Here is a 25,927-nt window from a genome sequence, read left to right as displayed (position 1 = left end):
TCTTAAGTAAAGACTGGGTAAAGGCTTAGGGATTTGACCTCTCCATCAGTCACACTAGATTTGTATGAAGGGTCCTGTACTTCCCTTTTTGCATGATATGATGCCACTTTGTATACCAACCAGAGTAACCTGGGCCTTCTTGCTGCCATATCCGATTTCAAATTCATGTTTTATTTATTGTCCACTACTGCCCTAGGCAGGGCTTGAAAAATTTACTCCCACCCTACTAGACTAGGAACTAAACCCACTAACCAGGGTGAAAGGTACCTGTGTTACCCCATCCCCAAAGCCATGCTCTCTGCAATCTAAGAAAACAGTCTTTGTGTTTATCTGTAATATTGTCAGTAATCTATTTAATATATTTTGAAAAATGTAACTTACTCTGTTCATATTGGTTTTGTTTTATGATTCTTGATAACATTACTGCTGTCCAGGGAGGTTTTCTAAATAGCAACAGAGAAACTGACCAAAGAAAAGGATTTTCATAAAATACTTGCACTGACTAATATTTTTCCCCAAAAATCACTCGAGTACTGAAACCTCACTTGTAGAGCCTGATTAAAACTGTCTCTATTAGCTCTTTATGGCTGGTACATGTTAAAACTGTATCAGATTGCCTCTGTTCAGAAGGTTCATAAATTCAACGACTTGTGTTTCTGCATCTCTCTATAAAAAACATGGCAATACCAACTTCATCCTATACAAATGTTTGAAGATGTATTTCACCAAGCTGAAACTGGGGGCATGGGACTGGACTTGTCCAAAATAGTAGCTATTAATTTATTGTTTAACTAGCTCATTGTTCCATGTTCAAGTCACTAATATGAAGTGTAAAACCAAACAAAATTTTGCACAATGAAAAGTTGTAATAAACTCTTAATTTTAAGTGTCAAGTGTCAAACTATTCCAAGTAAAAAAGAAATTAGTGTTTGTTAGTGCCTAATCCAAAAAAGGCACTAAAATGATCAGATGTTTAAATGTATTGATTAAATTGATTAAATACAGGACAGAAGGAAGGGACATGAAAAATGCTGCTGAACAAAGTGACTGAATAACTGTAATTAGAAAGTGGAAGATCTCATTTTAATTTGCATTGATGCCTTGCTTTATATCATTACAATGCATCCAAAGTTGACTGTCCCTGAATTGATTTGTAGAGAATTCTTCCTTTTCTACTTGCATCCTTTGTTATTGGTTTAGCTTCCACATGATGAAACACTTAGACTAGCTTTAGAAAGTCATTTCTTCCCATATAGACAAAAACATTTGCTTTCAGCAGGAGAAGCAGGAACACAGCAATGGTAAAGAAACTAGTTCTGTTTTGGCTTCATTTAAACATTTCTGTAGGCCAGGATTAAGCCATGCTAAATCCTACTTGTCAATAACCCCTTAATTTAACTCACCCTGAAGATTAAACGAATAGGTTGGCTGATGTATGAGAGCCTGACTGAATGTGCTGTTAGCAAAGTAATATTAGCATGGAAAGAAACTGAGGTTGAAGCTGAGTGTAGTTAATGCAATGCACTGCGTTCTGGCTCCCTTGGAATGTTTGTTGCCTTGAGGATGGCTGTAATTTTATGTGAATGTGCAGCTTCTGGGTGGTTACTGAGCCTTCCTTACTGGCCAAATAATAGCCTATATCTTGCAACAGCAAGAAACCACTAAGAAAAAAGGGTGATGGGAGAGAGTTAAACAGTCTGAATTGAGTCTGAGTAAACAACCTTTAAATGATTGAAATAACATTACATTCTTATGCTTCCTATGCCTTACATTCTCATGCTAATTTATGTCTTAAATATCCCCTCCCTACATTTGTACATGGGAAACGGACTCTTAAATTCCAGCATGGATACTGGATAACTGAAGTGGAGTGTATAATGGTTAAGCTGATATTTGGATATGGACAACAGCAGCTCTTGCTTAATTTGTGGCTGATGGAATTTCAATACATATTTAAATCAGTGACCGAAGTTTGAGAGCCAGTGAGCTAAAGATGGATCAATGGTGTAAGTCACAGAAATGTGGAGAGGGGCTAGTTTTGTGGGAAGGAGGTCACCATTTACTTATCCAAAAATATCAATTCTGATGCATTATCTGTGGGGGGGTGTTTATTTTTAATGAAGTCCTGCTTTTATCTGTGTTACAGCCAAGTTGACTGAAGTTAGAAGAGATCAATTGACTTGACCAATGTCAGAGAGAGAGTTAGTGGCTTAGCCTCAATAGTGACATTCACTACTACCTGGGCTGGTGTCCTTGGAGAAAATTTACCATTTTCCTGACTTGCCCAGATTATTTAATGCATTTCTTATTTTTAGTTAAATGTTTAACTGGAAAAAAAATGTTTTCAGACCATTTTTTTCCCTGATAGTAATACAAATACACAGATTATATTAGCCTAACTCTGTAATCTTCAATCACCAGCCGATCATTTCTCAGCAGTGAAGCAATCTCTCTTTAACAAGAAGGCATGTTTAGTATAGTAACATTCTTAATCTGTTGATGCTAATAATTAGACTCTGACTTTTTCTTACTGTGGGAAAATATTGTTGGATGGAATGCTGGGAATAGTGTAGGATCTCACTACAGAGAGATGGCTGGTCAGCCATGGGGCAGAACTAAATGAACCATCAATCTTGTGTTTTTATAGTTGTACAGTGAATCCTCAGTCATGGAGTTTGAACTTTTGATTGTTTTTACATTGATTATTTTGACCTGGTAAAGTCATTGCTTTATTATTAATCCATTATGTAGATCATTTTTTAAATTCCTCTTGCAAGCTGTTGTACCATAATACTGTAATAATTCTCACCAGTCAAGAGTAGCTATGAGATAAGATCTATGAATTATCCCCAAAGCAAAGACAAGCAATCTGGGTTTTGTATGAGGTGGTCTTGACTCTTTACAAAGCACAAAGAAAAATTTAAGTTCAACCTCTCTTTAGTATGACCCATTCCTGGCCCAAGATGATGTCTTCTACCTTACGAAAATGACATATTGTCTGAATCTGCCTGGTGACACTTTCACATGGCAACATTTCCTTTTCCTTTAAAAAAAAAAAAAAAAAAAAAAGTGAGGTGGGGAGGAAATAGGTAGCAACTGAAAACAGATTATTTTATAGCATTGAGAGACCATTACCAGAATGCATTTTTGCTGACTACATTCTTTACATGACTGAAGACTGAGTGTAACATGGTACTGTTAGATAATGACTTGCCAGACTTCTGAAAGTCAGCAAAATTTAAAACATAAGCATCTAGCTGTTACATTTACATTTTAAAATAATTATTTTTGAATAATTACATTATATTTAAGTCTATGTTCAAGTCAGCAGGTAAGGTAGTCAGTGTATAATTACCAATGTTAATGAATGTTCTTGTTCCTAATTATCTTAGTACTGCACTAAAGATGTTGCGTTGTGTGTTTAAAGTATTGAATTTCTTACTGAGAAGGTTGATGGTTTCGATTATACGGAGGCTGGGAATTTTCAAAGGAACCTAAGGGTGTTAAGTGCCCAGCTTCCATTGAATTTCAAATGGATTTTGATACCTAACTTGCTCTCTTGAAAACCCCAGCCAAAGAGGCTAGTCTCTTCAGGGTAAAGGTTGGTGCTACTTTCATGTTTAAAAACCCATATTTTGATACATGCACACCCTACTAACTTAATTAAAAAACAAACAGAAATCTCTGAACTTTCACATGGGTGAAATATTAACCAAGGGTCACTTTTTTTTTTTTTTTTAAAGACTGAGAGCCAGATTTACAAGTGCATTTAAGTGCCTTAATGTGCAGGTAGGCACCTAGCTGGATTTACAAAAGAGCCTAAGCATCTTAGGGTACATCTACACTTTGAGCTGGAGATGTCAGTTCCAGCTTGAAGAGATATATCTGCGCTAGCTCTGATTCTATTAGCATGCTAAAAGTAGAATGTAGCTGGACACCGTGAGTGATGGGGGAGGGACTAGCTGCCCTGAGAGCATATCCATCCAAGACACTAGGTACACACTCAAGATGGCTGACCCCTCAGGTCACTTCACCGCCTATGATTTTAGCTGTCTCCTCGAGCTGGAGGTGTAAATTCCAGCTCAAAGTGTAGACGTACTCGTCGGCACCTATCTGCATCTTGCAGCAACTAAATACCCTTGTAAATCTGGCCCTGGAGCAAATATATAATGTGCATGGTCCCAGTGCAAATACGATAAAGTCCTTATGATTCCCAGTGGACATTTTATGAAGTTGGGGAAAAAGAGAGCTGCTGTCATCCCCACTCCACACTTCCAAACACCACAGGATCACAGGAGAGTGATACAGGGCTGTGAGCCAGGAGGTCATCCTGAGTTCTTATCTCACCCCTACAACTGGCCTTAATTACTTTGCACTTACAGTTTGCAGTACTACACAGACATTATTTAGTTAGGCTTTACATTGCCCTGAGCAAGTAGGTTAAACAAATAAAGTTAAAAAAGAAACAGAGTCAGGAGAAGTTTCCCGCTGTTCCTTTGCCAGCTCGTAAATCAAAAGCAGCCTGGCCTAGAAATCCCAAATGTGTATCATTCTGTTATCCCTGATGAGGTTAATGCCTCTGACAGTTATTAGAAAGTTTGGGTTTTTTTAAGGAGGAGTTTGATCTGTCTGTCTGTTTTATTAGATGTTTCTGGTTCTAGGAGGCACTGATAGGCACTTGTGGAGCCCTGAGCTTTACCTCCCCAGAAATTTCCATGAATTCTGGGGGAAACACTGACATAAGGGAAGCGAGACTGGTGCTTTACCTCCCCCAAGCCGAGCCCTCTGTGAAGGCATGAAAGATTGATGGGGCTGAGCCAGTAGTTTGATCTGGAGATGCCATGCTCGAAGGGTTCCTTCAGAGATGTCAACCTTGCAGGTTATGTTTTGGAACTAGGAAGCTCCATGTGGGCCTTGCCTTCCACTATCCATATGGTACAGAAAAAGGAGACTAGACTTCAACATGATCTCTTCTCTGAGCAGGACCTTTAAGCCCTGGATGGACTTCTGTCATTGAGCAATTCTTAAACACTTTTAAACAAATAAAGCAATTCTTAGACAAAAAAGAAAATAACTGAAGTTAAAATTAAACCAGCATACGTCTGACTTTTGGGCTGGAGATGGGAGGGGAAATGTTTCAAAAGAACATTATCCCATTTAGAAACAAATCCCCTAAACTAAACTTCTTGGAAATCCTGGATGACTAAGGGCCTTAAAAAATAAACAAACAACCAACCAAAAAATACCAAACTCTTTATTATCAATTGATACGTTTTCTGTTGAATCCTAAAATGGTATTTTTCCCCATTATTGTTTCACAGCCCACTCAGCCATATTGATATGAGATGTTAGATTTCGTGGAAGTGCTTTGGTTGGTACAAATTAGCTGTGTTACAAGAACATTCTCAGGAATTGGGTTACTTTTCACTTTCAGCTGTTCTCAGGAATGTTTGTGTTTTGCTATTGCATTTTCACATTCCTAAATTGAAGATTCAACGCTTAGGGCAGCATCATTCTCTTTCATGTACATTGACACTCATATAACCTTATCTGATTCCAGATAATAGCTGTCCATCTATGTAGATGAATGGAATACTTTCATTCAAACTCTTGTGTGTAGCACCTTTCAGTTATCACTTTGTAGCTGAAGTTATGGAATGGAAAGTGTATCTTCTTCAGTATGCAAAGAATTCTTCTTCCTTGATCTTGTTAGAACAATAAGTGCATTTTTAACATACTGTGTGTTTACAGCTAAATTTATACCTTAACTCCTTCCCTTTCTTCCTTTTCAGTATATGGTGCTACTTTAATAGTTATCAAGTAACAGTGCCTAGCTAATTGCATTTTTTTAATGTCCATCACCTGAATATCAAAGTGCAATGTCATTTATCGGGAGTATCTTGACAGCAATAGGTGAAAGCACATGGCAGAATGCGGTAGCAGGATCCACATGGCCAGTTTGTGGGTGGCAAGCAGGTGTGCACCCTGTCTTGAACTCACTAAGTCTCCAGGTAGACAAGCCCTTAGTGTTTAGAAGTAGTTGTACTAAAAATACCTTCTCTGAAGCAGTGGGATTCAGTGTCTGGCTAGTGCAACAGAGAAAGCTTGTTCATGGATACTAGTGAATAATTTCTTTGCTTGGTTCATGTCTACTCTCCTTCACTAGAATCAAGGGCAGCCTACTGGTTCCATTTTACAGTAAAACAGCCTGCAGTCCCCCAGCTGAAGCTTTTGTAACATATGTTTACAAAGCAATAGAAAGAAATGAACATTTGAGGAATCTTGTAACAATCTACAGGTAGTACAAAGTTTGGATGAGAGAGATCTCTAACGTGAGTATCTCATTGCCTTCCGATTCTTTGTGTGGCTTTGCTTCCTGTACTGATGATTGGTCACAGCATTCTTTCACTTAGTATTCTGGTACACTATGCTGTTCCTCCTTCCTTCCCCATGCACCCTTTAATTTTCCCTGGCCACAGGAATGTCTGTGAAAGCAAGAAATTTAAACAGCACTATCGTGATGGCCAGCCTGCAGAGAGTTGGGAACTGACTGTAATCCATTATGGCTCAAACTGCATTCTGTCACAGGAATCTCCACTATATACATTCTGAGACCATGATGCGTCTAGTGTAATACAACTGGTACCCTTGAAAGCTGTGTGGTTTTACTGCTTTGAGTAGTCTGGTATAAACACAGTTTGATAAATGATCCCTAGGGGGATCTAAGGTTCCCAGTTAAACCATGGAGATCATTATGGCTCCTGATACATGATGGTACTTAAATGATGGAAAGAAGGGTCAAACCTACTGTGTATATTTCTATGTAGAGCTGCTGAAATATGGCATCCAACACTAAATTAAAATGAATTTGCTTCAGCTGTGCCTGTGCCTCTTTTTGAGCATTTGAGTAAAGGAGTTTTATTCACAAGAATGCTTAAATATTAAATATTTGCAGGCTCAGTAATTCACACTGAAAAGGGCATATTTTATGTGGAATTAATTGGTGCTTAACCCAGAAAACGGGCAGGGTTCCCAAAGCCGTCACCAGAAACCTGGGATGGTAGTGGCTAAACAATCCATTCAAAGATCTCCATGCACCCTCCACACACTCAGTTATTTGCTGTGAATATGACATGAGGAAATTAAATTGAACTGTGCATGCAGCTAGTAAATTTCATAGTGCCCTAACATTTTTGGAACAATGACTTCAGCAAAGCCTATGTGACCCAGAAAAGAGAGTCAGTCAATTTTTCTAGTATTTCCTAAATCCTATTTATCTGGTGCCTCTCCTTGAGAGACTTAAAGCCTTTTCCTGAAGTTATACTTCTCCAGTCAGGGAATAAAAACAATGCCATTCAACTTTTGTTGTTCGATGACAAATAAACACACCTCAAATTTTGAATATTAACTAGTGAATTCTTGCAAATAACTGTTTTATCTGAGTAACTGATACATTTGAGGAAACCACGATCTGTTTGTGAACATTGAGATTTATAAGAAAGGGGGACACAAGAATTTTACATGTCACAAGGATAGTTGGAATTGAGATTTGAATAATGCTTGCACAATTTATGTATATTCCAAGAAGCCTTTTAAAAAAAAAAAAAAAAGTTTTACAGGTTATTCCAAACTAAGCATCCCCAACACCAATTGGCTTCTGTGCTCACAGTACCCTGTAAATCAGGTCACTTTTATTTAGTTGCAAAATAAACTATTTAGGTGCTAACTTTAGGCCCCTATTTTGATAGTTTGTCTTAGTATTTGAAAAAGAAAATATGAGCCCATACACAATGGATAATATGGTAGAATGACACAATCATGTGAGGACACGGGGGGAGACTAATTTTTAGCATTCTGAAATTAGAGTTTCTGCTGCTGACACCATAGAAGAAATCTATCGGTGGCTCAGAAGGTCACACTACTTCATGGTATTTGTATGTCAGGAATTTTACTCATTTTAGACTGTTAATTCTTAAAGTCTGTGTTTGAGCAATATTAATTTTCTCTTTGTATTGTTTGTTTTCTCCTGTCTTTAAAGTTTTACTACGTGATATTTGTACATAACTGTTAGGTTGTGAAAAAGACTTGAAGTTGATGTAAATATTTGAAATAATCTTTCCTCCCCGTTCCTTTGAGCAGTATACATGCCAGAAATAACCCTTTCACCTTTTTTGATAATGTAAGCTGCATACAGTGTACCTTGGCAGGATAAGATTCCAGGTGGCGTTAGAACATTTTTCCATACAATTCCATCTCCAATCTTATAATTAATGTGGGATGCACAACTCCTGTTCTTCTCTCTCTGGCTGACTTGCTTATCTGCAAGAAGCAGGAACCAATGCATACAAGAAGAGAAATATAAAAAGTTAATATTTTAATTAGGGAGACTGAAGGAATGTTGATAATGCCAACAAAACACTTCAAATATAATCTAATGCTGAATCCTACAGCTGTTTCCACTTTCAGAACAAAATATACAAATAACAGAACATGAAATTGGCATTGTCTTTTCTTTTCCCCCTTCAGTAATCAGATCAGGTAGTTGCTAAGCTAGGGTCAAACCTTGGCCCACTCCAGCTCTGCAGCATGGAGCCATCTGATGCTGTGGAGCACAAATGTTCCCCAGGGCTGCAGAGTTCTCTTGGTGTGTTGGGATTAGGAATTAGAGAGGGATCTTGTATGACAGCCAGGAAGCTCCCTCATAGTAATGTTTGTGCCCCTGTCCTCCAGCTGTCACCCACAAAGTTGAGGGTGCTGGGGGTGACATCAAGGGAAGACAGTACATCTCCAGTTTCCCAGAAGAAGAGTATGGGGTGTCTCTGACTGCTGGTGGTTAAATGAGATAGGTTGAACAGCAACTAAAGCAAGCTCCTGGTTGACCACTCTACACTGGTATAGTCTGGCAGAGCAAAAACATCCCATTATGCTTATCAGGAGTTGAAAAACACATGCATGGTAATTCAAAACTCTCTGTGTGGTGTGTTTTACTTTAAATACTACTTAAGGACCCAGGATTATGGTCCCTGCTCTCCCCTCTGGCAGTTCTGGAAGAGTTGCAATAACCTCCAGAGGCAAAACATGGAAAAATGGGGACAGGGAACCTCAGAGAGCAATTGGGGTGTGGGAATGTCACTATAAGTCCCCAACCTGAAAGATTCTGTACCTTGCTCTGGCAGACTGAATACAAAGCCCCTCTGTCACCTTTCTACACTGGGAACAACTGACCTCAGTTAGTTGACTTATGAGGAGCTTGATTACATGCAGGTAGAAAGCTAATATATGTCTTGCTCCTGTGTGACTGAGCTATGATTTAGGCTTTGACCAGGGTGTCCTTTGTCTGGCCAGGCCTACTAGCAGCTGACTATATAAACATCAGTGTGTGGTGGTTGACGTGATCTAGCTGCTTCAGTTTGTGTTCGTGATATTGTCCTAGATGTTTGTCCCTGGTGGTCTTTGATAAGTCCTGTCAATGGATTTCTTTGAGTGTCCTGATGAATGGTCTCTACAGTTCTCCCAAATGCTAATCATAGAATATCAGGGTTGGAAGGGACCTCAGGAGGTCATCTAGTCCAACCCCCTGCTCAAAGCAGGACCAATCCCCAACTAAATCATCCCAGCCAGGGCTTTGTCAAGCCTGACCTTAAAAATATCTAAGGAAGGAGATTCCACCACTTCCCTAGGTAACGCATTCCAGTGTTTCACCACCCTCCTAGTGAAAAAGTTTTTCCTAATATCCAACCTAAACCTCCCCCACTGCAACTTGAGACCATTACTCCTTGTTCTGTCATCAGCTATCACTGAGAACAGTCTACATCCATCCTCTTTGGAACCCCCTTTCAGGTAGTTGAAAGCAGCTATCAAATCCCCCCTCATTCTTCTCTTCCGCAGACTAAACAATCCCAGTTCCCTCAGCCTCTCCTCATAAGTCATGTGTCCCAGTCCCCTAATCATTTTTGTTGCCCTCCGCTGGACGTTTTCCAATTTTTCCACATCCTTCTTGTAGTGTGGGGCCCAAAACTGGACACAGTACTCCAGATGAGGCCTCACCAATGTCGAATAGAGGGGAACGATCGCGTCCCTCGATCTGCTGGCAATGCCTCTACTTTTACATCCCAAAATGCCGTTGCCTTCTTGGCAACAAGGGCACACTGACTCATTTCCAGCTTCTCGTCCACTGTAACCCCTAGGTCCTTTTGTGCCGAACTGCTGCCGAGCCATTCGGTCCCTAGTCTGTAGCGGTGCATGGGATTCTTCCATCCTAACTGCAGGACTCTGCACTTGTGCTTGTTGAACCTCATCAGATTTCTTTTGGCCCAATCCTCTAATTTGTCTAGGGCCCTCTGTATCCTATCTCTGCCCTCCAGCGTATCTACCTCTCCTCCCAGTTTAGTGTTAGTGCTTCCCGTGACCCCTTCAGCCTCTCCCCCAGAACAAGCATATACTTTCTTTCTTTCTTAATTTTTCATTAGAATCAGTACCTCCTCCTCAAATTCCTGTCAGCTCTTTACTTGCAAGAACTCTTACTTTGCCACTTTGTCCCCGTCTCACGGTTACTTTTCCTGCCCTGCCTCTCTCCTAACTATTTGAATACTTGCTTCTCCTCGCTCTACAATATCACGCCTTTCTTCAAACCACCCAACTAGCAGACTCTCTTCCTCTGTTTCTCTGATGGTCTCCCCACTCCAACTGCTGTTTCCCGGTTGTCACAGGCCTCTCCAGTCTGGTTGCCATGGGGCTCCCTCAGCACACCAGCAGGATTTACATGGGCCATTTGTCAAATATGCAGTGAAAGCTCATTTCTAACTATACCCTGATTACTGGGGCATGGCAAAAGTATTGTGTAGCACAAGATTTATGATGTACAAACCCTAAATGAGAAGCACTTATGTGTGATTCAGATTCACTTTTTAAATAAAATGAAATGGCAGTCATATTAAGACCAATGTGTGCTAAATCCCTATTTATAGTTAAAATTTAAAATATTAATAGACACTGTATGTAGCTTTTGAAGAGTTATTGATGAGTAAAACGTGATAGATATATGATGTAGGTATGACGAGGTATAGATACGGGATGAGATAAATATATGTCATTAAGAGCGTATGGTAATTTTTCCAGCATATTTTTGATGAATATAGCACAGGTACTTCTTTTTAAAAAAAGAAATACATTCATATATGTGTTTGTGTGTGGTTAGTGACTGTAAAGATAGTGGGGGAGTCTGAATACGCCTCAGGAATAGTTCAAATGCATATCGCAAGAAGCTCTGGTTCAGAGAACTTTCCATGGATGCAGGGTATTTATTCCTCTGTTGCAAGCTGGCATCACTTGGCAGTTATCCTGCCATATCCCATATCCCATCTTGCTTAATGCCTGTAATGTTTTTCTTTCTGATCCTTTGAATCTTCCACTGACTGACAGAAGCCAATGAGGAAGGAGAAAGACACACCAACATAGTATGACTTTGGTCTTCCCTAGGGTAGTACCTCCACGAGACGTGACCCTAGGAATTCCCTGACACTGATCAGCTGTGACCCCTTATATTATCTGAACAAATCTTCAGTGATCAGAGATCATGTGCTGAATTCTCACTCCCTATTCACGTCTAACCTGAATCACTTGGAAAGGAATGCAGTAACTTTGTTTGACATACAGATGTACAAAAATGAATTATGTGCATACTTAAAATGCCTTTTTAAGGGTGACATAAAACACACACGTTACAAGGTGAAAATTCCAGCTGGGGAAGTTTAATACTTGGCTGCTATTAATTGTTGTTGTTTGTTGCCCTCAAAGGAAATTCCCCTGTCTTTCTGTTTTAGCATTGAGCAGCTAACGCTGAAGCACATAGTCTTAAGCCTTGGTAGCTATTATAGTGTCATGGACATTTAAATGGGAAGTAGACAAAAAAAAATTCTTCCAGCTACAGTTTAGAGTGCCAAATTCAGTTCACATGGTGGCACTAGAATGGAAGTTATTGCCCTGTTGAAGTTGGTAATTTAGTTGGCTGGCAGAAGTAATTCTTAGTGCTTTATACTTCCTGTGAGTTGTGCAAATGGATAGTAAATGGTAAAAAATCAGGAAGAAAACAAACGTTGTACAGACTTGTTAAATTGTGGGGCTGGGAGTTGGCTGTGTGTTCTCCAAACAACATTTGGTTGGGAAAATTGAATGTCAGGGTAACGCACTGATCATAATGATAGATGCTGGGAATTGGATGATTATGGAGAATTTTATCTCCTCTTTTAAACCACTAGAGGATGGTTCCTCTGGATCAGATGTTAAGGAATCCTGATAGTGATGGATGAGGAAACTGGACCTGCAGATGCCTGTACAATACATCACCTGTAAAGAGAATTCAGAGCGACCAATGTGAGGCTTTTCACGACCACCAAATTCAATGCAATGCATACAAACAAACTCTTATGGGGTGCTATGCCATAGTAGTTAGTAGGAAAACAGTTCTGTTGTGGGGTTCACAGGTGAATGCAGATATTATACAGGGATATTATTAAGGTTATCCTCTGTTTCACTTCACTTTCTTAGCTCAGAAAAAGGAGTGCAATAGACAGCATACTAACGATGTGTATCTGTTTCAGTTTGCAGCTCATCTAGTGCAAATCAAATATCCAAGAGTCTGCATTCTGGATGGAGGCATAAACAAGATCAAGCCAACTGGTCTTCTGACAGTTCCTTCTCCACAGATATGAACCACTACAAATTTTGAGAGAATTTAAAGTTAGAGGGTTCTGTCGACTGTGTGTGAGCATCATAAACCCTAAGGGCATTAAGACATCTGCAGTATACAAGAAATCCAGATTATTAGTGTCTTTCCATGTGGATCTGAAGTGAAAGAGCTTTGATTTTATCATTAGACATGGAACTTCAGTTGGACTGGATGAAAAATGTGAAGCTTTAAGTCTGGCAAGGGACTTCTTTCAGCAGCAATGAAATCTGCATCGAGCATTGTCAGGTTCCAGTAGAAAAGCAGTGTAGCTCAGGTAAATATTTAGGGTCTATACATATTTCAGCAAAACAGGAGAAACCATTGCCAGAGAGATCACAGTTGCATTAAATAGATTATGTTTTAGAAATATTTTAGAGAGTGAACATTGAAAGTAATAGGCTGAAATTGTATCACACACATCTTACTACAAAGAACACTTTTTTCTATCAAATCTTTAAAGAATAAATCTGCATTTAGTGATCCACTTTTGTTCTGGGCAGCTGTTTTCTGATCTGAACAGGAAAAGAAAATAAATAAATCCCAAACTGGAAATCAGTGTATGGAGTGCTGCTGAATATATCCAGATATATACCTTCTTTTAGAGAATTGTTCATTCAGCTTTCCTTTACTCTGTTATTACCGTAGCTGTTGCAGAGTAGGCCTCATCCTGTGCCAATAATTGAATGACGTTTCCTGAAAAATGAGAATTTTTAAAATATGCAGAAAAAGAGGCTTCTGACTGTACTGTGGGAAGTGACAAAAGATTAGTTAGCCAAACAATAATAATAGTGGTCCATGTTTGAAACACTGATGAAGGAAAAAAAGCAGTTCTGTTTTTTCACACCATAGGACTCCCCAACCTTTCATAGAAATGTACATTCTAACTGAAGGTGGAAAAGGTGTATTGGGTGATCTACTTTATTCCACCTGCCAATGTAGTCACTTTTTGAAGGATCACTTCTTGAGTCTGAACTTGAAAACTGACACACTGATTCAGCAGTCATATCTCTAAAATAAAATATATGCCAGTGCTGCAGTTTAGTGAAACCAAGTACCACAAGTGGGATGAGATGGTTTTGGGTAAAGAGAATTTGGAAATGACTTTTCTTGCAGTCAGAAGCCAAGAGTGTCAAAATCAGAGATAGGAACAGGAAATGGGATCTGTCTGCTGCCAAGGAGCTAAAAGGGAGGGTGACTTTATTTTTTGTTTTGTTGTTTGTTTGATTAAAGGCTTTATTTGTGTGAGACTCACCTTTTTGGATATGGTGAAAGATATCTGAATTCTATGCTTCACAATTTTAGCTAAACCCCAGTTTAGCCCCAGCTTTGCTATGGTTCCAAAAATTCATTTTTCTAAGTAAAATTTTTAAAAAAACCTCTAAAAATCTACAATAATCTATATCTTCCTGTACAGCACTGATAAAAGTACAATATTTTTAATCCCAAAAGATGTGATACAGGCTGTAGGCTCCCTAAATCAATAGCATTAAAATAAATGTATTGTGCTCTAATGCCCTGAGAGCAAGAGCCAGTGAGGGAGAGCTGATGTTTAAAGGGAAAAAACTTTGAGATGGTACTAAGAATCTTCCTATAACTTTAAAATTAGAAAACTTCCTTGTGCATTCTTCTGAGTATTATCTGATTTTATAATGTGGTTGTAGATATTAAAGTAGCTTGTAAAATAAAAAAGCATTAAAGATTTGTTAGTGTGAGCAGATGGGAGTTTGTCATTTGAGTTGACACAATGTTCCTTTTTTTAGAGTGGTCCATGAACTATAAAGGTTTACAATAAAAGTACAGTGTTAGTATACAAGGACTTACTCTGGAAAAAGTGACTAAAACTAGTGCTTGCCCTAGTTTGGGAATTCATGTGATGATTTGGTTTTAACTTTGCAAATAGAGCATTGCAGCAGCTCAGTATATTTACATTTTTTCTTCCCTTATGTCATAAAAGATTAATTTTCAATATTAAGCCATTTGAAGAAAGGCTAAACACGGACCATGTGCTCTTCTGTAGATCGCCGACAAGATTATCTCATAACTGAAACCGTGGAAGATCAGCGTCCTAGAGGGAGCTGTTCCACCAGAGCACTTGGATCTGGACTGCTCAATGAGCAGAAGGTTTTATTCTGAAGTTGCTTCAGAGGTTCACTTGTGGCACACCATTAGCAATTCTTGATATCACCAGGTGACTGTGATCTGAGCAGCCCTATATACTGCATTATTCTTCATACATGGAAATGTATGTCAAGAAAAAAAATTATGTACATGGACAGGAGTCACAAAAAAAAGAAACGTGCAAGACCAGGAAATGCACAGAATCATTGAGCAACATCTAATTACAGTGAAGCAATTAGAAATGTGTTATGCCATTTACCTTAACACTTGTATAACTTAAACTGGACTAGATTGAGTTGCTAATGTGTAGCACTACTTATTACTTTGTTACTGACATTTTAAAAGGCTGAATAGATGGAATGAGGATATGCAAAACTTGAGACATTTTAAAGGAAGGAATTGCACATCATTTCTAGACTCCACTTTTATTGGTGTGTCTCAGATAGGCAGGGGTGAAAGTAATTTAAAGGATTTACCATTACACCGGAGTCCTGAGCAGGAGGCGGGGCCTTGACTGGAAGAGGCGGGGCGTTTAGAGATTAAATTGAGATTTAAAGGGCATGGGGCTCTGGCTGCGGTAGAGGCGGCTGGGAGCCCTGAGCCCTTTAAATCACCGCCGGAGCTACCAGCTGCGGAGGTGGCTGGGAGCCCCGAGGCTCAGGGGCCATTTAAAGGACCTGGGGCTCTGGCCACCGCTACCGCAGCTGAGCCCTGGGCCCTTTAAATCACCACTCGAACCCTGCTGCCAGAGCCCCGGGGTAGGAGCAGTGGCAGAGGGCTCCGGCAGTGATTTAAAGGGCCCGGGGCTCCTGGCCATTGCTACCCACAGTGGAGCCCCGGGCCCTTTAAATTGCTGAAGGAGCCCCAGTGGCTCTGGCAGTAGGGCTCGGACGGTGATTTAAAGGGCCTGGGGCTCCAGTCACTGCTACCACCCTGGGCCCTTTAAATTGCTGTGCGAGCCCTGCTGCAGAAGCCCCCGGGGTAGCGGCGGCGGCCGGGGTCTCTGGTGGTGATTTAAAGGGTCTGGGGCTCCTGGGCCCTTTAAATTGCCTACGGTGCCCTGGGGGCTCCCGTCTGCCACTGCTACCTCAGGGCTCTGGCAGAGATTTAAAGGGCCCGGGGCTCTGCTGTGGTAGCGGCGGCTGGGAGTCCTGGGCCCTTTAAATCACCACCGGAGCCCTCAGCCGCTGCTACGGCAGCAGGGCTCAGGCGGCAATTTAAAGGGCCCGGGGCTCTGGCTGCTGCTACTGCCCCGAGCCCTTTAAATCTCTGCTGGAGCCCTGTTGCTGGAGCCAGCAGAGGTTTAAAGGGCCCTGGACAGTAGTGGCAGCCGGAGCCCTGGGCACTTTAAATCACCGCCCGAGCCCTGCTGCTGGAGCCCTGGGGTAGCGGTGGCTGAGGGCTCCGGTGGTGATTTAAAGGGCCAGGGGCTCCCAGCCACCGCTACTGCAGAGGAGCCCTGGACCCTTTAAATTGCTGATGGAGCCCCAGGGCTCTGGCAGCAGGGCTCTGGCGGCAATTTAAAGGGCCTGGGGCTCCAGCCACTGCTGGGAGCCCCAGGCCCTTTAAATCACCACCTGGGGAAGCCGGTCTGGTACGGCGCACCGGCTCTTCCTGGTATGCCATACCAGACCGTACTGGCTTACTTTCATCTCTGCAGATAAGTATTTGTTACAACTAAAAAAATATCACCACACACAATGGGTCTTGCAGTCTGAGAGCTCTTCATGGAAATCTTTGTGTATCTGGATTCTGTTGTTATACCAGTTCCAGCACTCAGTGACAAAATTTGATTTTATCTTTTCCTCTTAGAAGTGTGAGATTCTTGTAATTGTTTGGTAACTTGTTCTCGCTACAGAATTCTGTTTTTATGCTATCTGGTTTAAAGGAGAAAAGTAGACCTGTGTTTTGGTCATTGATATTCTCACACTACATCTATTCCACCAGTTCTGGCACTGCTGGGAAGTCCTGCTGTTGGCATGGAGGTATGCCAAACTGCCAGGATGTCCAATGAAAGCAATAGAAAAACGACATCCACTATGCCCTTCTTCTAGCAGTCCCACTCCCCCTTGGCCTTTACAGGCCATTATGTAATTGCTGTTCTGCCAGTATGTTCTCCGCAGCCCCAGTACTCAGCCCAGAACCATCCTCTGATATTTTCATTATGTTCTCCTTCCAAAGGTTTTTCTGGCACCCAAAGGTATTTGTTTAGTGAATTTTTTGGGCAAAGGCAGTTAGTTCTCACATCCTTGATTTCTCTCCTGCCTTAATGCTTGGCAGGGCCCTTCTTTTCTGGCTATAACTTTGTCCCTTCCTCAACCTCATTCCTCTGATTCCAGAGAAAGTTCTCCGTGGTCCTGTCAAATGTTGCCAGTTGAGGGTGGTCCTTACTCATCTAGGAGTAGCCAAAAATGACTATGATGTGCCACTCACCTCAAGGCAGATGTAGGCCAGGTTCCAATCAATCATTTTTCCCCAGGACTGCACCTTGAGGTGGTGGGAGGCTTGCATGCTCCAGTGACCCTGAGAGCTGTGCTTGAGGGAACAGAATTCCTGGAAGGGCCATCCAAATCAGACAGGTCAAAGAGTAGGAGCCAGATTAAAGGCAGTCCACCAGTCCTGGTAGGGAGTTGTGAATGAGGCTAACAACCTATCTATGCAAAAATACTTTCTGTTACGGAAACAATGCAGAGAGAAGACCAGTCTGCCACAGATTTGACAATACAGGCATTGACATTGGAGAACCACAATCTGTTGGACAAAAGACAAGTTACTGGCCAACCAGCAATCCAGCCAAAACGATGATGATGGAAAATCAAAGTTGCAAGGAAGTTCTTAATCTGAAATGGCATTAAGGTTAAGACAAGAATTGGGTGTTGGAATGTTAGCTCACTTTGGAGCATAGGTAGACTGATGCAAGTTATCAGAGAAATGAAAATTTGGCCTAAGTATACTTGGATTGAGTAAGAGGAGGTAAATTGAGACAAATTATTGTTGGAAGGTGTGATTGTTTTATATACTGGAAGAGAGGAGGATGCACACAGGGAATGTGTAGGTTTATTATTGAGCAAAGAACTTACTGAAAGAATGGGAACCTGTAAACTCAAGAATAACGACTACTCACTTTGTGACAAACCTTGCAAAAGTCACAGTTCAGTAGTATGTGCCAGTGAACGTTAGCAAAGGATGGTTCAAAGACCGTTTCTATTGATTGCAGAGCCTCCTTAATAAGATCCGTAAATATGTCATTGTCTCATGGAAGATCAAAATGCACAGGTTGGTGGTGATAATACTGATATGAATACATTATGGACAGATGTGGCACTCCCAAGATGGATGACAATGGTGAATGTTTTTGTTGAACTCTGCATGCTAAGCAATCTTTGCATTGGGATTACACTTTTCCACACAAGGAAAGCCAGAAACTGACATGGATAGCAAATGATGCTTCGCCCAGAAACAGCATGCTCATGTCGCTATTAGTAGGCAGTCGAGAAGATCTCTGTTGGATGCCAGGGTGCTTATAGATGCTGATATCAAAAGTAACCTCCATCTTGTTACTGGGACAATCAAAATAAAACTCAAGAAAGGTGTCAGCCTGCAAGGTAGAGGATATGGATGACACGAGAAAGTTAATAGATCCATCTGTGTAAGCACATATTGAGCTGCAACTTCACAATGGATTTGAAGAGTTAAAGACACTGATGGAGAACATAGAAGAATAATGACAGTTTTTCAAAGAAACAACTGTGGATGCAGCCAGGAATACAATGGGGATGAGAAGCTTTCAAAAAGAAGAATGGTGCCAACAAATACATGGAGATTTGTTGGATTCTCTAATTCAAGAACAAGACAGCAGTAAAGGAGCTATTCTGCAACAAGAATATGTGGACAAACAAGAAAGTTGAAGGATCATCTAGAAGAGATAATAGAGAATGAATGGAAAACAAAGCAAGAGAAGCTGAGGAGGTGTACAGGAGAGGAGATTCTAAAAAGCTTTTTTTAGTATCTACACAACTGGTATCACAGTTCTCGAACCATTGTCCTGTTGAAGGCTTGAGTTGGTACATTTCTAACCACAGAGAGCCTGTTGGATGAAACATTTCCAGACTCTGCTTGACCAGCCAGAACCATTAACACATATTGAGAGATAGGAAAATCTGCTATTTCTTCATGTCACAAGAAGTAATTGCCTTTGATGAAGTAAATGAAGCTATAAACCAACCGAAGAGTAGTAAAACATGAGGCTATGACCATATAGATATTGAAATGTTAAAAGCTAGGGAGAAAATGATGGTAAATTACATGTGCAGGTTGTACAGATTGGTTTGGAAAAAGATCTTTCCTAAAGATTGAGGAAGAGGTATTATCACCTGCAAAATTCCTGAAAAGGGGAACAAGCTTATTTGTGATAACTGGAAAGGGGTGACACTGCCACCTGGAAAAAAATTTTGTATTATTTTGAATAGGATGAAAACTGCTGTTGACAAAGTACTCAGAGAGGAATAGGTTGGATTTCAGTCCAGAAGGTTGTGTTCAGACCAGATTTTCGCATTTGAGAGGACTCATTAAGAGAGATTTAAAATACCAGCAGAAGATAATTTCCTTGATTTCATAAAATCATTTGATAGAGTTCAGACAGAAGCCCTCTGGAAGATCCTGAGACACTAAGGAATTCCAGCAAGGATTGTTAATTTGGTAAAAGCTTTGTTTGCCAAGCCTGTGTGCTGCATCAGGACAGAGAGCAGAGACCCACAATGATTTAAGATTTGTTACTGGCGTAAGTCAAGGTTGCATATGATCTCCACTTTTCTTGTGCCTTGTAATGAGAAAAGTGACCATGGCTGCTGAGGACAATATGTTCAGGCAAGAGAAAAGATGCATGATTTAGATTTTGCAGAGTATATGGGTTGTATATGTGTCTGGATGTGGGCTTGAATGGCAGGGTCAACCACCCAAATCTCCCTCATGTGAGTACTGGTGACACAAGAAGGATGCTCTTCTGGGCATCTGTTAGCTGGAGTTTAAAGCCATAGACTATACATTGAAGGAGTTAATCCCTTCCCAGGAAAACAGAACTTCAGCAACCAGAAGGCTGTGTCTTACATTGTCATACAGTGAGACACACTGAGCTCCTGTCTTTGATCAGAGGTGATCAGGATTCTGGGCCTAAATAATAGATATGTGCAGTCTCCAGAAATTCAGACTATAACATACAACAAAGGCATGCTATTATATTTGGTCTACAGTTGCAACCTGGGTGTAAGCCCTAATGAAGCTTCTTCAGTCAGAGAATGTTTGTTTATATTTTCTCTTATCTGGTTTTCACAAAGGCATGAGTTCATATGTTGATATCAGGAGCTATGAGAATCACTGTGGCCTTGTTTTCCCCACTTTTCTAAATATCTTTTCCTATCAAAAGGATTAGACAGGACTGTGATGGGTTGGGTCACAGAGACCCTCCCCACCCCCCTTGAGACTATCACCTGATGTGCTGAGACTGCCTCTGAGCCCATGTTCCCTGGCAGCATGAGACTTCAGTACCCTGTTTTTTTGAGCCAGATACGCTAGCCTGCTGCAAACACAGACCCAGGTCTGAACCGTGTCCCCCAAAAGCTGCAGACTTAACTGAAAACAGCTTAAGAAGTGCTTCTGTCTCCAGCACCCAGATACCCAGTTCCCAATGGAATCCAAACCCCAAATAAATCAATTTTACTCTGTATAAAGTTTATACAGGGTAAACTGATAAATTGTTCTCCCTCTATAACACTGATAGAGAGATATGCACAGCTGTTTGGTGCCCCAAGAAATTAATTACTTGCTCTGGGTTAATTAATAAACAAAAAGTGATTTTATGAAATATAAAAAGTAGGTTTTAAGTGCTTCCAAGTAATTAACAGACAGAACAAAGTAAATTACCAAGCAAAATAAAACAAAAACACACAAGTCTAAGTCTAATACAGTAGGAAACTAAATGCAGGTAAATCTCACCCTCAGAGATGTTCCAATAAACTTTTGGCACAGATTACATTCACACCCCCATAGTTACTGTCCTTTGTTCCAATTTCTTTTAGCCTCTCCACCCCAAAGAGATGCTTATCTTCTGAGACAGCTGAAGACAAAATAGAGGAGTTTCCAGGGCCTCTTATGTTCTTTCTCTTGTGGGAAACCCCTTTGTTCCCCTGTGCAAAATCACAACAACAAGGTGGAGTCTGTAGCCACCTGGGCAAGTCACATGTCTATGAATGATTCAGCTTTTTGCAGGCCAATGCCATTGTTTATATGTTAGTTTTAACATTCCCAGGAAAGCTCAGATGTGGATTAGTGTCTCCCAAAGTCCATGGTCAGTTAAGTGTTTCTTGATTGGGCACTCACTGAGAATAGTCCTTTCTCAAGAAGCTGACCAAATGCTTCACTTAGGCTACTTAGAATCAAACAAATACAAAGCCAATATTCATAACTTCAACTACAAAAATGATACACACATACAGACAGCATAATCAAAACCAGCAAACTACAACCTTTCCATAGACACCCCACTGGACGTCCTCCATATAAGAACTGGTGCAACCCTGGTTGCAACAATGATCTATATAGTCGCAGTTTATGTCAATAATGTCACAAGGCCTATCACTCTCCTATATGAAGTTGGAAACTTAATTTGCTCCTAAAAGCCTTGTCCCATCATCTTTTGAGTCACCATACTGTGTTCTCATACTACTTTTCCCTGGGTTCACCCTGCACAGATCCACTAAGAGTGCTTAATGAACTATTATCTCTTCCAGAAGATTTTCTGTCCAGGAGGAACCAACTGCTTTTGAGCTGTGAAGACTGATTTGACATCAGGCTTGTGTGTTTGGCTAGAAAAACATATTTTTTTCCTTAACTGATCCCACCTTTCTAATGCCAGCATCATCATCCTTTTTGATTTGCAGCTTGCGAAGCAAATTGATGTCAGAGATGACTATCTGTTTTTGGAAGAAGTTTATATAGTCTCCCAGGTAAGTGTTAGGCTATTAATTTTGTGGTGAACAATGCTCTAAGTGATATCACTGTAATATCAGTAGGACAACTAAATCTGTAGTCTATTCATTATCTTAACAAACCCATTTAGTATCATCATAATCACATTACTGAACAAAAGTTAATGTTGCAGGGGGCCGTCCCAGCTGTCAGTGTGAAATAATCCAATATCTATTATGTGCCGTTTAAAAAATATGACTGGCAAAGTGCAGGATCTGTTTACACTGACTACACTGTATTTTTGGTGTCATGCATTGGATGAGTTTAGATTAGACATAATATATTGCTTGCAAAGCTTTTGGGCTCCTTCCAAAACCTGTTCAATCATACTGTAAATCACTATGATGGTTTTATTCTAAATCAACTTGTTGTTGTCTCTTGGTGTTATTACTACAGGATGCCCTCAGACAGTACACACTTGTAATTCAACTGTTTTATTTCTAGATTAAAATTTTATTATACACTTTAGCAGCCATGTTCCATGATGCACTGATACATAACAATGCCCAGGACACAGTAACCTGTCTAAGGGAAGAGATAAAGTACATAAACACATGGATTTATGCAGTAATCATTATGTTAAATGAGATGAGCATAGCCAGAAGGTAGAGAGCCAACTTCAGAGTGATTACATTGAGTTACTGACTACAGCAGTCTTGAACTGAAGGGGGCCAAAAATCTATTTATTTATTGATTGATTTGATTGATTGATTGCCAGATATGGTATCTAGTACAACATACTCTTACAAAGAAGTCTGCGTGGTTTTAGTTCTGGTGAAAGATGCCAGTTTGATGGATCAGGGGAATAAAGTCTTAGAACAGAAGTCTTAGGCGTCTACAGAACAGGAATATGGCATAATTTGTTTTTTGGGAGCTCCAGTGTTTAGGGTGCTAGCTTGGCTTGTGGGAGGTCTGTGCTCAGTTCCCTTCTATAGACTTCCTGTGTGACCTTAGGCAAGTCACTTAGTCTCTCTGTGCCTCAGTTCCACATCTGTAAAATTAGGATAATAGCACTGCTTTATCTCTCAGTGGTTCTGTGCGGAGAAATACATTAAAGATTGTGATACACTCAGATACTGTAGTGATGGGGACCATATAGGTACATAAGAAAAGGTAGATACTTTGTTCTTTGGAACAAGTGAGTCCTTTGCTTTTCTAACATATCAAGCAGTCAGAGGCATGTGACAACCTCACTCCACCACCCCGATGTAGGGAAAATGGACCTGGAGCTACGGAACAGAGCAGAGAGAAGCTTGAAGGACAGGGAGGACCTCATCCAGCTGGGCTATGGGGTACATCTCAGGGTACTCCTGGACTCTCTAAAGAAAACAGTCTGGTGGGACTAGAGGTTCTCCTCACCCCCAAATCTTAAAATGACTCCTAAATGTCCTGGGGGAAGGGGCCCATAAACAGTCCCCCTCCCTCCCAATTGAGCAGAAGGATGGAGGCAGCAAACCTCTCCCTGCTCTAGAGGACTGGGAGCCCTGGAGGAATCAGAGAATTCCCTAGAGGGCTTCAGGCACTGTGGAAGGCAAGCTGTAAAATACTTCATCAGAGCCACAGCAGGGCACCTTGGCCTGTGAGGCGGGCTACAAGGGCAAAGAGACCAACAAAGAGCAAAAAGAGAAAAAGGGTTGGGGGACAGGGATGAATGTGCTCTCTGACTCTTCCTCCTCCCCCTCCCCTCCCCCCCCCCCCACAGAGGAAGGATTGCTATTGAGCTGTGTAGCTGAGCAGGCTCAGGGGAAGACACAGCACAGATTCTCCATCCATCCCCACCTGCACAGTTTGAAGCCATGTACAGAAAGGTTGTATCTACCATACAGATCCAGCCTCAACTCAAATATGTACCCTCAGAATCCTCTCCTAAGGCTTCAATTCCCCGTACTCTTCCTCTGAGGATCTGATCATGGAGGAGTGGGACAAGCCTGACAAAGGCAAACATATCAGTAAAAATCTCTTCGGGTTCTACAGGCTACAGGAGCCAAAGAACTCTGTTGCTGAGGTCCCAAAGGTCAATGCTGCTGTTGCATCCCTAGCAAGTGATATGGTTACCCCCTCAGAAGGAGAATTCTTCCCTAAGGACCAGACAGGAAAGTGGAGACCACTCTCATAGAAAGACTTTGAGGCCTATTTGCCTAACTTGAGGGTGTCTCTCTCAGCAACATGCTTTGCTAAAGCATGTCTCCTAGCTGGAGGATCTCAGGGTACTAAGGGACAGAGATCACACTTATTTCAGCCCTACTCTTAAAAAAAAAAAATCTCCGTAGCAGCAGTGTTTCTAGCCAAAACTTCACTAAATACAACAAAGTTTTCAGCCAGTTCCATGGCATCCACATGCAGCTCCAAACTTGGAAGGTGGATTCCCACTCTAAACAGGTGGTGTGCTCAGCAAAATGTACAGACCCCATTCTCTTTGGACCAAAGCTAGACAAAGAGGTGGTGAAAAATTAAACCCAAAACAAGCAATTTCTCCTGTCCTTGTTAAGTGCCCTCCAGAAAGAATACAAGCCAATGTTCAGACAGAGATTCTCCTTTCCCCTCTCTACCTCACAGAAGTACCAGTGAAGGGAAAGCAGCTTCTCTACAGGTAAGCCCTGAAATCAAGGTTTGGGGGGGAAAAGCCCAGAGGTGGCCCCGCAGCCTCCAAGACCACCTCATGGTGATGATCATATGTGTCTGCTCCCAGAACTGAAGCTAGGAGGCAGAATTTCTCACTTCACGGAGCAGAGGTACGCATCCACAATGGACACGTTGGTGAAGGACACAGTGAGCCAGGAGTAATCCCACAAACTTTAGGGCTCCACCTTATCCTTTCTTCATCCAGTCACTCATTTCCAGCAGCCCCGAAAAACATGAGCTAACCTAGAACAAGATTTCTCATCTTCTGGATACAGGAGTATTAGAAAGCATGCCCTCAGAAGAAACAGTCTTAGGGTTTTACTCCATCTTCTTTATGGTCCAGAAGGTTGAGGTGGGGGAGTTAGAGCCATCCTCGACCTCAAGAGGCTCAGCAGCTGGCTGACAAGGACACAGTTCCAAGTGGTAACCTTGGCCTCAACAGTGCTTTGTTTTCTCAAGGAGACTTCCTGACATCAGTGGATCATGTCACTGCAGACTCCTGAGATTCCTTTATGGCAGGAAGCATTACCAGTACCAAAACCTGCCTTTTTGGACTGTGTTTGGTCCCCAGGGTCTTTACAAAAGTAAGGTAGTGATCATAGCTAGGCTCAGGGCACAGTGTATACCCTGTCTCGACAACATCCTGATAAGAGCCCCGTCCCAAGCCAAGGTGCACAAAGCTTGGACTCTGGACCTCCTAAAAGCATATGGCTTTGCCTTCAATGTAAAAAAGAGCTCCCTGATTCCTTCAACCATCGTCTCTTACCTAGGAGTGGACATAGAAAAATCTCTCTGCCACTTGAAAGGTTCTACAAGATCCAGGATCTTGTCATCTGTGGAAGTCGTACTGTAGCACAGTGTTTTCAGCTTTTGGGCCTTCTGATATCATGTATCAGAATCCTCAATTGGGAAAAATCGCACAAGTGCCTTCAATCCTTTCTCCTAGAATCACTCCCCAGGACACATGAAAGACCAAGTACAAGTCCCAGTCCAGGCACTCAGCTCCCTAGAGTTGTAGACCATCCATGGGAACAGTGGTTCTCAACCTTTCTGGACTACTGTACCCCTTTCAGGAGTCTGATTTGTCTTGTGTACCCCACCTCACTTAAAGACTACTTGCTTACAATATCCGACATAAAAATACAAAAATGTCAGAGCACGCTATTACTGAAAAATTGCTTACTTTCTCATTTGTCTATATGAAATTTTAGTTTGTACTGACTTCGCTAGTGCTTTTTATGTAGCCTGTTGTAAAACTAGGCAAATATCTAGATAAGTTGATATACCCCCAGGGTATGCATATCCCTGGTAGAGAACCATTGCATGAGAATATCTGCAAAGGCCTGCCCCTATGCCTTCCAGATTCTCTTGTCTTTACTCTCATACGAGCGTGAGGAGCTGGGGAGCTGGGGTGCTCATCTGGGTTTTCTCACCACC

General features: G+C 41.3%; 1 protein-coding gene across 1 annotated transcript in view; it reads left to right on the top strand.

The window, feature by feature from the left end:
- TBCK (TBC1 domain containing kinase) overlaps positions 1 to 14,417 on the top strand; it is a 186,959-nt gene extending 172,542 nt beyond the window's left edge. Inside the window, exon 26 of the mRNA XM_074950710.1 lies at positions 12,600 to 14,417. Within this exon, the coding sequence (XP_074806811.1) occupies positions 12,600 to 12,710 (111 nt within the window). The 3' untranslated portion in view covers positions 12,711 to 14,417. The remainder of the gene's footprint in view (positions 1 to 12,599) is intronic.
- The last annotated feature ends 11,510 nt before the right edge of the window (positions 14,418 to 25,927 follow it).

Source organism: Natator depressus, chromosome 4 (genome assembly GCF_965152275.1).
Source record: "Natator depressus isolate rNatDep1 chromosome 4, rNatDep2.hap1, whole genome shotgun sequence".
NCBI classification, from domain to species: Eukaryota; Metazoa; Chordata; order Testudines; family Cheloniidae; genus Natator; species Natator depressus.
The sequence above is the reverse complement of the archived record's forward strand: the minus strand, read 5'-3'. Positions and strand labels throughout refer to the sequence as shown.